Here is a 14,108-nt window from a genome sequence, read left to right as displayed (position 1 = left end):
GATCTACGCAGCTAAGACTGAAAGTGCAGAGTATCAGACAGGACAACTGAGAATATCTCAGCCAACTCTTCCCCTTCCTGATGGGAGAGACAGAAGCTCAGAGAAGCTATGAGGGATGCCCCAGCACACAATTCCTGAAGGTGCAATTTGCATTGTCATCTGTGAGTCTGGTGCCCCAGAGCTGGACAACATAGAAGCCTTGTGTTAATTGATTTGCCCAAAGCCTTTACAGTTCATGCTAAAGGGGCACTCAGACCCAAGACCTCCTCAGTCTCTCTGGAGATCCCAGTGGATCTTGCAGGATCCTGACTGACTTAAACACCAAAGAATAGTCCAGATCTTGATACCTCATGAGACACTTGGGTTTCTTTCACAGTTCAGCTGAGAAACAGGCTAAGGTGGTGCCAGCAACAGACTCTCAGAAGTCTTCAGGGCTCTAATGGTGTTTGTAGGTACAGCGCTGCCTGGATGCCATCTACGTGTGGTGCTCCAGCCTTGGTGTGGGTCTGTAACTCCCCAACTGCTAGGGAGCACTGCTCTGCCTTGCATCAAACTAAACATAGGTGGTGTACAAAAAGGCAAGGAGAAGACAGGACAAGAAAAAAGGACAAGGATAGAAAATCCATTTCATCTTTACCCCAAAGCTCCTCCCCCAGGCTGACTTTCTACATCCCTTCTGGCTCACCCCTGGTCTTCAGAGTAGTCTGCCTGGGCAAATCAAGTGGTCTGTTACTCATAGGTAGGGCCCAGGAGAAGCAGTAGAAAAGAACTGAAATCCAACTGTGGAAGATAGTATCTGATGGTGCATCTTAGTCATAAAAGAAGCGTCACAGTTTGCTCTGTTCTTACCTCTGCTACTTAGACTGCTGAGCCTCAGCTTCCACATTCATAAAATAGGGAGCCCAGTGTCTGCTTGCAGGATCACTATGACAATCCAACACACTGTATGAATGTGCTTTGCAGACAGTGGAGTGGCTTAAAAAGGGGCTGCATCCTCGGTGCTTCCATCTGCCCAATGGAAAGACTGGTACGTAGATATTTCTCTGTTCAGAGGCACGCATCCATCCCCTACAAACACCACGGATCCTAGAACAACCCCCATCGCACTTCACAGTTGTCTGATGGGATAAAAAAAAAGTGTGCATCTTATTGGAGCTCCGATGTTGGGGAACTCGTATTTGGACCAGGTTCTATCTCATCCCCAAGCCCCATCGACGTCTTACTTTTCATCCCAATTGTATCATCGTTGCTGTGACAAGCAACCACAGCTGGCTGAGCTGACAAAGGGAGAGTCTCCTTCTCTCAGGCACTTTATTTCCCTCCTCAATGTCCTTCCCCTTCATGCTCCCTGCAACAGGTGCAGTTTCCTTTTTCACAACTCCACGCAGGGGATGAGTAACGGTCTCTGTTCATCTCCGGGTGTGCCAAGGAGCAGGCTGACCATGCAGGAAGAAGGCATGTAGGGACCTGATCCAGGCTGCTGAGATCTGCTTGCTTGTGTATGCTGGTTTGGGTTCCTGAACCCACCTTTCTTTTCCTTCCCCACAGGTGGACCCTCAGGTATGGCTCGCCGCTGCCCTTACTGGGCTTCTCAAGCCTCTGTTGCTGTTCATTAAGAAAGTATTGTGCCCCTGCCAACACCAGTGGCCTTGACATGTCTCTTGCTGATGATAAGTCTGCTGCAGCTGCTTCCCATTTATTTAAGATGAAAGACAGGGCTAAAGAGGATAACTTGAGGGGATCTTTAGTCTTTTATATACTTTGTCAGCACCCAAATCCACAACAAATAGAATGCATGCTATGCAAATGCAGCTTCAAGGCACATCCTCTTGCTCTTCTTAAGACCAAATTGCCACCCATCCTAAGGAGATATTTTGTCTCGACATTGGTGACAGGTGGTTTAAAATATGAGTAAGGATGGAGAAGGACAGATGGTGTTTGGAAAACCAAATCTCACAGGCACTCAGACCCCTTAACTGGATATAGGCTCTCTGGTGCTGTTGCTGCTGGGGGAGGCACATGTGCCTGGGGACCACTGATGGAAGGGAGGGAGCCGAGGGTAGCCACAGCTGACAGGTGGTGAGTGTAGCACGCTGGCAGGTCTGGAGGAGCTCCCGCAGGCCCTCCGGGGCTGTCCCAGTAGTTAGACAAAGGCCAAACAAGGGCTATTCAGAAGCCTGGGCACCAAGCGAGTTTGTCACAGCAGTAGCCCAGCCACAGAGCTGGGTTTTGGATCAGATTTTGGTCCCTGGCCCCCCAATCATGGAAATGGAACTTCCGGAATGGCTTTAAGGGAGACATTCAGGTGCAAGAAATATGTCAGTGTTTCAACCCCTGAGTTGGAGAATGAAGTGGGGACTTGATCCAGGAAAAGGCACAAGCCCTATCCCTAGTACTTACTATAGGGTCAGGTCTGTGTGGGATTAGTGACTAGCGGTTAGTGTTAATTTAGTGCGGGGTCCTCTGAGCACTGAACCAAGAGCCTCCCATCACGCCTCCACAGTCATTGAGCAAGTCTGTTCTGAAGGATTAGGAGCCTGGACAGGGTCACAAGGGTCCAGTGGAGGAATGAGGACAGGGGAGCAGAGAAGCATGGAAAACCTTCTCTTCTAGATATTACAGGGCACGATGCCTACACACGTGTGCACAAACCCATGTGCGCATGTGCACGCACATACATACACACAGCTGACTCTCTGGAGAAAACCTGATGTCATCATTGCTTTTGACAGAAGGACCCAAGCAAGTCAGGCTCCAAACCCATTGGTGCTGCTGTTAACGTCACCAGAATCACTTTGGAGGTTCCACCCAACCTCCTGCTACATTCCTGTGACCGTCACCTACCTCCTGTCTCATCTTTTAGCCTAGCCCTGTCCCCATCCCCTGAAAAGAAACTCTCCCATTCTCCCTGTTTTTCCCCAAGGCATAGCTCACAAATAATCATTTCACGCTGCATAACCATTCTAAATGGAATCCCCATGCTCAACTGTATTGGGGAAAATTTATTTAGTAAGGGGTTTTTATTATGTAATATGTATGTGACATCCAGTAATAGGAACTGCATTATATTTATTGTTTTATCTCTAAGAAAATATTGAAATAAAAGGAAAATGATCAGGGCCTATTATTCTCCAATGAAAAGAAATTTCAGGGCTCTGCTAGAAAGATGAAATGGAGGGAATGAACGGAGTCCAACTCTACAGCGCTGTGACAGTCCGAGGATGCTTTGCAAAAAGTTCGGGACAGAAGGAGCTTTTGGGCTCCAAAAGTAATTCAGTGTTGGAACAATCTCACTAGTTTTCATGGAAGTCTTCTTTATATATAAGCCAGAAACCCAGGATGCTGTTAGAGTTAATAAAGCAAAAAACCATGTGTCAAATTTCTTTGCATTCATTGTGGTGTTAGCATCTACGTTAAATAACGGTCTTAAACCCTACTGCATTTTGAGCTCGGTTAAGCACCATCCTCCTTATTAGGGCCTCGAGTGCTGTTTCAGTGTGCGGAGAGGGATCTGGAAGGTAGTGGGTCTCTTCTGATGGCTGGGACCCACGCACGTGGGGGGCTTTCTCACCATCGTCATGTTTCCTCTAGTTCCAGCACTTCCGGGAGAGATTGCCCTCCACCTTTTTTTCCCAATTCAGAAATGCTGGCCAGGGCATAGCGACTAAAACCAAGTGCAACCTCACAAAGTGCTTTACTCTGAGACCGGGGACCTATGTGGTGGTCGCATCTGCATACAGAGAAGCAGTCGAGTTCTTGCTCAGAATCTTCCTGAAAATACCAGACAATGACAGGTAAGAACCTCTGGGATCCCGAATGTTTTATTCTACTTAATTTTATTTAAAAAAAAAAATACACTGTGTCATTCTGTGCAACATGTACTGTGTCAGCATGGGATCTGCCCTCAAAATGCTCACCATGAAGTGGGGGAAGGAAATCTGAACCAATAGCTAGACCACAAAGAGGATGGAACCAATGCTCAAGGGAATTGCCAAGTCACACAGGAGGACAGAGAAGGGGGAGACACCTCTGGCAAGAGGTACTCAGGAAGGCTTCTTGGAGGAAATGGCATTTGAGCTAGTCCTTAAGCGAAAACATAATTTAATATTTCAAAGGGGAAGGCAATTCAGTAGGGGGAGGGAGAGGGAAAGCATGAGCAGAAGCAGGAAAGTGAGTGAGCAAGAACAAGTGATGTTGGCCGTATGTACAGGAAGGTAGTATATGGTACATGTGTACATGGCGATTGTGTGAAATGTGGCCAGGATGTGGGGTACAACAGGAAGACAGTGAAAGACGGGCCCGAAAGGCCGAGCCCAATCACGGAGGGTCTTCAGTGCCAATTCAGAGTTCAAGACTGGGATCAGTAAGCACACCCCCTATGAGGCACCTCATCCCCTCTTACACCCAAGGCAGAGATCCCTGTAATCACAGCAGTCTTCACAGTTGAGCTGTCTACTGAGTCCAACATGCCAGACAGCCCCCTGTGCCATCAATCAGAGCTGGAACTTGAGATAAAGCTTATCTGTCATTCTGCCAATGGGGATTATTGTACATATGTATGTGGTTATGAAAAAAAAATCATTTACTAAATGATTTGAGGACCATATGCCCCAAAAGACTGGACACATGGTCGTGACGCCCATCTGTCTACGGACCGCCATAGCTGTCCTCTTCATCTCCTGCTGTGCTGAGAGCTCTCCACTCAAGTCCTTCTTCCCATAAATGTCCAGTGCCACCTACGTGCCTTTCATATGCAAGCTTCTTTTGAATAGTGAGCTGGTCATCCTTGTCACACTGTCTCCCTGATTTTCTAGGAACCTGGGCAGCAATTTCAACCTCCGAACACTGAAGGTAGGTGTGTGGCAAGGTTTGATCTTCATTGGCTACATCTCATCCCCAAGGGCTTCTATCTCCTTTCTTGCCTCACAACTGACCAATGAAAACAGAGACACCACATGAGCCCACGATGGCTCAAAAGGGCAGAGCAGAGGGGAGAAGTCCAGGCCTCTAAGGGCAGGCTGGACCCAACCATCTTCTTTCCACAAACTTCCATTCTTCCATTCCTCTAAATGTTTTATCTGATTGCTGGATGAAGCCTCTGTCTCAGATCCACATAGGGAGTTCTTGTGCCCTCGCTATACCAAACAGGTGGCCTCCTTCCCCGGAAACTTGATGTTCGCTGTTTTTCCTTTGATCCAGGCAAGTCTTCCAGAGAATGACTCTGAACAAAGGATGTTCTACAGATATGCTTGGCAGGTATAGTACTTAGCATGGGGACAGGTGAGAGAGGGACCACAGGGAAGAAAGTCTCTCTCAGGCTTTATCAGGGTACAGAAAGGAAAAGTGACTTGATGGGTTATTTTATCAGCCTCTTTGCCTGGATGTTTCCAGAACTGATCTGGCTACCAAACAATGGAGAGAAATGATACCCTATCTGGGTGACATCTGGGATGGAATGTAGAGCTTGGAATGGGAGGGGCTGTTTGGGGGGTGGGTGTAGGTGTGTGTATGCTTTTAAAATCTTTAAACAAGCAATTGGCAGCACCCCTTGAAGTCTTTCCTTCTCCTGCTCCGCCGCTTCCCACCAAGCTTGGCGTCATTCCTTCCTGGAGCTGGCCAGCTTCAGAAAGCACCAACAGCTCTCTTCCTGCCAAGCCACCCATGTGCGCAGGGGATTTTCTTAATGACTTTATAAACCATTATAAAGAACTCCTTGACTTGGCAGGTTAAAATAGCTGTCAAGGGCTCTGCACGATGAGTTTCATTTTTTGGTTTTTGGTTTTGTTTTGTTTTGTTTTGTTTTGTTTTTTACCATTAATACCCATGTTTTTCTGTGGGAAGTGGAAAGTAATACAGATAATCACGTGTACAGAGCCAGCCCTGGGGCAGGCGGAGTCCAAAGACATGAAGAGTGCCAGGCATTGAGAGGGCTAATGGGGCAGTGGTGGCCAGGGGTCAGTGGTGACCAGGAAGCAGCCCAAAGGGAAAACATTTAGGTAACGTGGGCCCACAGAAAAACACAAGGAGAAATGAAAACTGTGTCTTGAATGAAGGGTACATGTTGCACCGAATGGCTCAGTATGGAATCTCCTTGAAATCAGGATGGGCTCAGGATTCAGGTCCACATATGTGCTGATTCAGAAAGCATTTCACTTGATGCAAGATGATTTTCCCCAGTCTGTGAGCTCTTGAAGACAGGAATAACAGCATATGCATTCCTTGTTCCTAATACCTATCACTCCCCTGGCACAGAGAAGAGTCTCAATCAATTTACATTGAATTAAGACAGATTAGTCTATGGCTATGCTACCCTAAACACTCCCAATCCCGTCTGATCTCAGAAGCTAAGCGGGGTCATGCCTGGTTAGTACTTGGATGGGAGACTACTTGGAAGACCAGGTGCTGTAGATGTAAAAAAAAAAAAAAAAGGATGGATAGATAGATAGATAGATAGATAGATAGATAGATAGATAGATAAAAATAAGACAGATTAGCTTCCATAGAACATATGCCCAAGCTAAGGTCCCTGACCCCAAGGCGATCAGCAGGACCTGATCAGGATACCTGAGACCAAGGGGCAGGTGGCAAAATCCTCAACATGGTCCATGCACCTGCACATCTGAAATAAGAAAAAATATATGTTGTGTCAGATGAGAAATGATACAGACTGCCTAATTAAGACTTTTCCAAACAATCAAATATCTCCTCATAGAGGATAACTGGAGCCTTCATAGGAATTAGAATTAGCTGCAGGTGCAGCTTTGTGCCAAGGAGCATGGCCAGAAACTGGAACCCAAGCTGGGCTGCAGCCTCTTGTCACTCCTTGGCTGGGCACCGTTGAGTAGGGCCAACCTGGCATCATTCTGCACAACCTGCAGACTGTGCTCAGAGGTCGCACCCTCCAAGTTAAGCTGAAAACAAAATATTTGTCAATGCGCTCACCATGTCCTCTCTCCTGATCTCTTGTCATCTGTTTAACTAGTTTAAATGAACGCTTAACACTACCACCTCCATGAGTTACCTTCATTGGCCATGGTAGTGGCGACGGTCCCATAACCTAAGGGTGGTCTGTGGGCAAGCAAGGACACACTCGGCTTCTGGGTCAGGCCAGGGCCATCTATCCATCATTTATTCAGTTGGAAAACATGTCCCAAATACCTAGGACATTCCAAGTACTGTGCCAAGTTTTGGGAATGCAAAGTGTCTGTCCTTGGGGGTCTTATGTTGAGGTGATAGAGACAAAGGGAAATTCTTTGGGAATTTGTGGAGACAGACTTCATCTCCGCCCTCATCTTCCTATGCTCATCTCCTCAAACCTTTTGGTGTTTATTAGGTACAGAGTCCAGGTCAAAGGCTGTCCTAGGGTGGGAGACATGCAGAAGGACGGGGATGTGGCCCATGCCCCAAAGCTGCTTATATTCTCGTTGGTGATCTCATGTCAGTTAGGGTTCCTCCCCATGTCATCTGGTCTTAAAGTGAGGTGCCATGATTCTCCTGAGGAAAACACTCAGTCGATGGTGAGCACATCACACTGACTTCCCTAGCATAACCGACCAGTGAGACCCTGGAGAGATGACCTAAGGGTCTCTCTGGATATATCATGAGGGGTCATCCTTCTAGCTAAAGGACTCCCATAATGGCAGGCTATAAGGACTGCTTTCAGTATCAGTCCTGTGTGGTGAGGCAAACTCTGGGGACAGCATGTCTGTCACCTATGGGGTGCTGGCTCTCAAAGAGCCCTAAGAGGCACTTTCTTCCACATGACCTAGTGCTCCTCTGCAAAAGTCACCTGCTGAGAGACCTCAGTCCAGCTCTTTCCCCCAGGAAAAATCTTTTCCAGGGTGTTGACGTTGCCTCATCCCCTGAGCTTTTACCGGGTTGATATAAGAAACGGCCACGCACAGAACGGCTCCCTTTCTCTGTAAAATCATCACGGAAGACACTGCCCATAAAGCCACTCAGTGTCCCCTGTAGAAAACTGAATGCAGTTAATGCCTCCAGAAATTTAGGCCAGGGAGTTTCTCCCAACTTCAGTTGTTTCTGAAGGAAATCCATGATGTCTCCCTTTCTGCTTCAGTGTCTAGGAAGAATAATGCTAAGTAATGTCCTCAATTAGAGCAGCTTCTCTTAGGCTCAGTTCCCGTTATGTTAACCTCTCACCACACACGCACCTTCGGTAGTCATATTTTCTCTCAGTCTCTTTCCGGAAGCAGATGGGGAAACACAGCTACAGGGCTGAATTGAGTCATTCGGCAGAACTCCTGAGGGGCTCCCAAGTGCCAGGCTCAGTAGGGAGGAAGCAAACACTGCTTTCGATCCAATAAAGAATGAAGAGATAAATGCAAGGTGATCCACACAAGGTATCAAGTATCAGGAGTATTCAACACTACAGATGTTCAGGGGAGGGAGTTAGCACCATGGCCTGGAGCCATAGGAAAGGTTTCTGGAGCAAGCTGATGGGAAATCTGTTGTGCCCCTGGGCTCCTGGGCCCTGAACGGTTCCTGCGCTCCTCCCTCGGTTGCGTCAGGGACTGGACATTGATGCCACCCAGCTTCAGAGCCTTCTCAACCAGGAATTCCTGAAAGGTAAGGCCCTGCTGCCCCCCACCTCGTCCCCACTGCCGGCCCATTCCAATGCTAGCCCGAGGTGTCAGTCCTTCCTGTTCTTCCTCATCTTAGGATCTCCGGGGGACACATTCTCTTTGGATGAGTGCCGGAGCATCGTGGCTCTGATGGATGTATCCTTTCCCCCAGCTCTAGGATCCCATCTGCTCCGTGGGCTGCCCTGGGAGTCTAATTAGGGAACTTTTCTCTCAGTCTTTTCTCTTCTTCCTTGGTTCTAAAAGCTCACGAAAGAGCCTGGGGTTCTGTAGATTCCATAATGACTTCCTAATTCACCAGAACAACCACAGCAACAATGACAATTATTACCTTCTACCAGACATCTCCTGTGTGCCAAGAACCGTACTGGTATATACGGATTTTCTTCCTTGTAATTCTTGCGACAACCCCTGTGATGAGAAGTATTATCATAAAATGGAAGTAGGGGTTCAGGGAGGTTAAGTAATTTGCCCAGATCACACATCTAGAGAGAATCTATGCCTGACTTCTGCCTCTTTACAGCACCAATGGGAACTATTTTCTCTCCGCCCCGCCCCTTGCCACTGGAGGAGTCTTCACTATCTAAATAGCTTACTCAACAAGCCCCGATAAAACTAAACACTGAAACTTATAGAAAATGCCTCAGTCTACACAGCACCCCATTATTAATTACGCTGCCTTTGCAGATGAAAAGACTGGGGTTGGGGCCGTCCTCTGACTTGTCCAAGTTCCGTGGCCACAAGTGGCAGGTCTGGGAACCAAACCCAGGACTACTGACTCCTCCCTCCCAGGAGCCGTTTTGGACAGACGCATGACCCCCACTGCTGCCTACGGCTCTTCCCTCGGGTGTGTGCCGTCTGCTGGAAGCAAGACAGATTCCCCAGCCCTTTCACGCTTAACAAGGCTCCAGTGGGAATTTGAAGCTGGCCATTGTCAAACAAGAGGGCTTTCTGATGAAACCATAAATCAGGCCCTGTCTCTGCTGGCAGGGTTTGGAATCACTCAGAGACACTGCCCGTCCCCGCGGATTGATCAAAACTTATCTGCAGGGCCACAGCAGCCGGACGGCCTGAGCCAAGTAAGCCCAGGGGTGTCACATGTGCCAGACCCCTACAAAGGAGACAGGTCTTTTCTACCTTTTCCCCTTACTCGCGCTCCAGTTCCTCCGAGATCCGGCCCTTTCTTTCCATTAGTTCTCATTAAACCCGTGGGACGGACCCACCAGGGCCGGCTTTCAGACGCCTAGCGCAGCCCACTTGTGTGCACACCTGGCGCACAGTTCACCTCGCGTGATGCTTCGGGAGTTGCCGTGACTCCCTCGTGCTCTGCCTCACTCTCCCCTGCCACGGCCCCCACGCCAACTGATGAAGGTTTTTCGGGCTGTGTTTTGGGCGCGCGCGCTCGCGCGCGCGCTCTCTCTCTCTCTCTCTCTCTCTCTCTCTCTCTCTCTCTCTCTCTCTCTCTCTCTCTCTCTCTCCCCCCCTAGATTCAAAGGATGTTGGCCCCACTTTCTCAGATCTTTCTTCTCCCTCCAATTCTTCATTTCTCTTGTAAAATAAACATAAGCCGAGGCCCTGCCAGACGCAGCGGGAGCCAGCTGGCGTGGGGCCATGTCCCGGCCAGCCGGGTGGTGCTGGACCCGACTGTTTTACTAGTTCATGGATGGAGGGCTCATGGGCAGGACCCTCGGCCTCCCTGCTCACTGCACACTGGACTGGTTAACTCTTAACTTCCCGGCAGCTGAAAGTGAACGGGCGGCTGGATCAAGAGGAGTTTTCGAGACTGTGGCGCCGTCTCGTCTGCTGCCAGGTACCGGCATGTTTTCTTTCCACGAGCTCTTAGTCCGTCCAGGTTAGCAGATCTTTCCTGAGTGCCCGACCCTGTACCAGGGTTGAGGGGTACAAAAGCAAAGGAACCTCGCCCTGCCCTCGAGAGCTCTCATTTTGTTTGGAGAGACGTGCAGTGGTCCGCGGCCTCCCCAGTGTTCTTAGGACAAAGCCAAAACTCCTGAGCTACGCACGAGACCCTTTGGGTCGGGATCCTCCTCTGGGGTCCGGGAATAGCCCTCTTTCTCATCCCGGCCGCTCCTCACACCCCAACGACAGGACTCCTTGCCGTTCCCTCCCTGCACTCCCAGCCTGGCCGGGGTCCACCCACCCTGAGCGGCAGCCTCAGACACACCTTCCCTGCAGGGCCTCCCCGAGGGGTCTCGCTTGCCCCTGAGGCCAGGTTCATTTCCCCCTCAGCTCCTAATACTTGAACCCACAACAATAAAATAAAGTTCCTGGGTGGGGCATATTCCAGGGTGTATCACGTAATCCCTGGCTTCGCGTTATTTTGTTTTTCAAAGGGCACTGCAATGGTTGACATGTACCCCTATTCAATTGTGGGGTCCACCAGGGCCGGGGCTCCCTCACAGTCATCTTTCCCTAGCTCCTTCCTTAGTCTCTTGCACACAGCAGATGTGCAAAAATGCTGTACAAATGACCGAATTAATGAATTGCTGAATGAATAAATGAGTGACCGTCTCATTGAGAACACTCCAGGTCAGGCTTTATACTCACCAAAAGCCAGATGAGGCCAGGAAAAGTTCTCAAGCTGCCATTTCACAGTAATTATCACCTGCAGAGGGCCTCCGTAGCACACCTGCCTGGGGCTATTTTGCCTTAGAACAGCTCCTGTGGGGCAGCTGTGCGTAGGCCCACGTTAGGAGTCCAGCATTCAGTTCCAGGGCACTTGCATGCTCAGGCCCAGGCAATCGCTCACCTGCCCGAGCATTAGTGTCCTCACCTGTGAAGTATGCTGATGATCAGGGCTATAGTTAGAATCAGGGAGGGTTAGAAACATGCCAGGTGAGTGGAGAGCCACCCTGTCCAAAATTGAAATATTAGGGTTGCTACATCCTGTGACTGCACTTGGTCCCAGATGCAGCCCTCACCTGCCTTCAGTGTGTCCTGCTCTGAAGCTCACATTGTGCAAGGCACTCTCCCAAGCGCTTTGTAAATATCTGTTCATTTACTCCTTGCAACAAACCTGGGAGCTAGGTACTGTAATTAGTCCTGCACTACGGATGGGGAAACTGAGACCTGGAAAGATTAAGTAACTTGTCCAGGGTTAAACAGCCAGGATTTAAACCAGGCTGGTTGGTTGTAAAGTCTGCACTCTTAACCAGCAACTCTTTAGAGAGCTGTCCTCCTCCCTGGAAAGCAGAAAGCTGCCCTGTGTGTCAGGAGCCCGGTCTAGAGGGCGAGGTAGGAAGAGCAGACTGGTTGAGGGGAAGCTGCGTGCCTAGGAGGGGAACCCGCAGCCCTGCAGCTGGAGATGAGAGTGGGCGGCTTTATCAGGCGGAGCCCGTCCCTGCCTTTCCCCGTCCTCGGCTGGGCTTCCCTCCCTGCCTCTGGCCTGGGCCCACTCGAGTTTTAGTGAACCAGCCTCCAGAGATGGAAAAGGGACTTCCAGGACCACCCTCTACCCAGGACATCTTTAAGATGGGCACTGGGACTCACAAGGGCTTTTGCTTCTTTTCCATATTAGAGGGTTTTCCAGAACACTCAAAACAACTCTGGCGTTTTCCTGAGCTCAGATCTGTGGAAAGCGGTAAAGGATACAGGTAAAGCAGGGGACCCTTTGAGCTGCAATGACTGGGGGTGGCGATGGTGTGTGTGTGTGTGTGTGTGTGCGCGCGCATGTGTGTGATGCACACCCTACCATGCTGTAGGCAAGGCTTGGCGCAGCAGTGTGGGCAGTCAGGGGAGAGCAGAGCTGTAGCTCCCACGTCCTCCCCTGGTTTACATTGGCTTCTGTGGGCCTCCAGGCTCCAGACTCAGACTCCATCTCCTTAGCCCGAGTCCTCATGTGCCAGTCCTGATTGCCCTTCCCCTCAGCACAGATCTGATTGTGAGAAAATAACCCGGTATGATTGATGCCCTACCAGAAACCAAGTCCCCCTTAGACACGCTTCCCTCTCGGGATCTGGGTCATCAGAGTTAAATGCCCTCGGGTGAGCTTATGCATCCTCCTCACAGAGGGTTCGGGGCTAAATGAAATCAATGGTATCTGTCTGCTTCAATGAGGCAAGAGCATCCAGGCCCGGGCTGATGATACTACTACCTTAGGGCGCAGGAGCGCCTCAGAGTTCAACAAGAACTTGTACCCCTGTCATCTCATTTGATTGCCTCTGGAACGGGAAAGGGCAGGGGTCTGTATCCCCACTGTACCGATGGGGGAATGGATCACAAAAAGGTTAAGTAAGGACATTGCACCTTCCTTGATAAAATGCAAAATCAGGTAACACCAGGATACGGCTGGAAGGAAAATCTTAGTTCGTTCTCCCTCTCCCTCTCCCTCTCTCTCCCCGCTGACCTGGAGAACAGATTGAAACATGGGCTGTCGCTTTCTGCTAGAAAGCGAGCTGTGGTTCTCAATTCAAGCGAGCATCAGAACCACTGAGCGCTTGGTTAAAACTCAGACTGAAGTGCCTCACCCCCAACCCAGCGTTTACAAGTCAGGGGGGCTGCGGTGGTGCTCAAGAATGTCCATTCCTAACAAGTCCCTGGGTGAGGCCGAGCTCCTGGTCTGAGGATCACACCTTGAGAACCACTGAATAGCCAGTGAAAGATGAAGTCTTTAAAGGAGACCTGCTAATGAAGCCACAATAATTAAAAGAAGAAAAAATGGAGACTAGCTGGACTTCAACTCGAAAGCCTTCAGAGGCCAGAGAGTGGCAAGTTGGAGAATGCATGCTCTATTTAAAGGCATTCAAGTTCACATTTTATTAACTCTGCTGGAGAAACTAGTCTCTGGCTGTATGGGGCCTACAGGCAACCAGGCGTGTCCTCTTGATAGATGGTCTGGCTTGCATTTTCCCCTGCTCACCAGAGCTCGAAGGTCAGCCATGTGATTGGTACCTCCCTGGAGTGCATAACTGGACATACAAAATGACGAGGCCCGAAGAAGGCAAGGCACCTCTGTCCTGCCCACCCGAGGCCACCTACTGAGTTGAGGGCCCCTCTCTGAGACCAGTCTCTTCCCTGGGCAACCAACTTAGGACTGAATCCCCCTCTTCCAGGAACCACACTGACCCACACTAGCAGCACCAGATGTGAGACCCACGTGTAGTCATGGGTTCAGGGAGGAAGGTGGTTTTCCAAGGTCACCAGCAGAAAGAGGCAAGGTTGGGAGCAAACTCCAGGTGCCCTGCAGCCCCCACGCCTCATGAGAATTAGCAGGTGATCATACAGGCCAAGGTGTCCTCAGAGTAGTCAGGTGTCAAGTATCTTGAGTTGGCCTCTGGCCAAACTTCAGAGCACTGTTGTTAGGGCCCAGCTGCCAGGAAGAAAGAGGGAACTAGAGAACCATAAAAACACTGAACAGAAGGAATGGACTGGCCACAGGGCCAGGCTGAGTAGGAAACAATGGCGGAAGGCCGCCAGGCCCTCTGCAGAGGCTTCTCGGGCCCTGCGAAGCAGAGGACCACCCCCGCTCCAGGCCTCCTCCCTGCTCACTGG

The 14,108-nt window shown here is 49.9% G+C and overlaps 1 protein-coding gene and 1 pseudogene across 1 annotated transcript in view; both read left to right on the top strand.

The window, feature by feature from the left end:
• Positions 1 to 14,108, top strand: part of CAPN13 (calpain 13) — a 78,551-nt gene that overhangs the window by 55,347 nt on the left and 9,096 nt on the right. The window contains exons 12-19 of the mRNA XM_016136025.2: positions 1,549 to 1,560; positions 3,592 to 3,794; positions 4,815 to 4,851; positions 5,200 to 5,256; positions 8,529 to 8,586; positions 8,680 to 8,738; positions 10,342 to 10,410; positions 12,136 to 12,211. Of these exons, the coding sequence (XP_015991511.2) occupies positions 1,549 to 1,560; positions 3,592 to 3,794; positions 4,815 to 4,851; positions 5,200 to 5,256; positions 8,529 to 8,586; positions 8,680 to 8,738; positions 10,342 to 10,410; positions 12,136 to 12,211 (571 nt within the window). The remainder of the gene's footprint in view (positions 1 to 1,548; positions 1,561 to 3,591; positions 3,795 to 4,814; positions 4,852 to 5,199; positions 5,257 to 8,528; positions 8,587 to 8,679; positions 8,739 to 10,341; positions 10,411 to 12,135; positions 12,212 to 14,108) is intronic.
• Positions 6,294 to 6,411, top strand: LOC118606350 (annotated as a pseudogene).

Source organism: Rousettus aegyptiacus, unplaced genomic scaffold, assembly GCF_014176215.1.
Source record: "Rousettus aegyptiacus isolate mRouAeg1 unplaced genomic scaffold, mRouAeg1.p scaffold_m13_p_7, whole genome shotgun sequence".
Classification (NCBI taxonomy): Eukaryota; Metazoa; Chordata; class Mammalia; order Chiroptera; family Pteropodidae; genus Rousettus; species Rousettus aegyptiacus.
The sequence above is the reverse complement of the archived record's forward strand: the minus strand, read 5'-3'. Positions and strand labels throughout refer to the sequence as shown.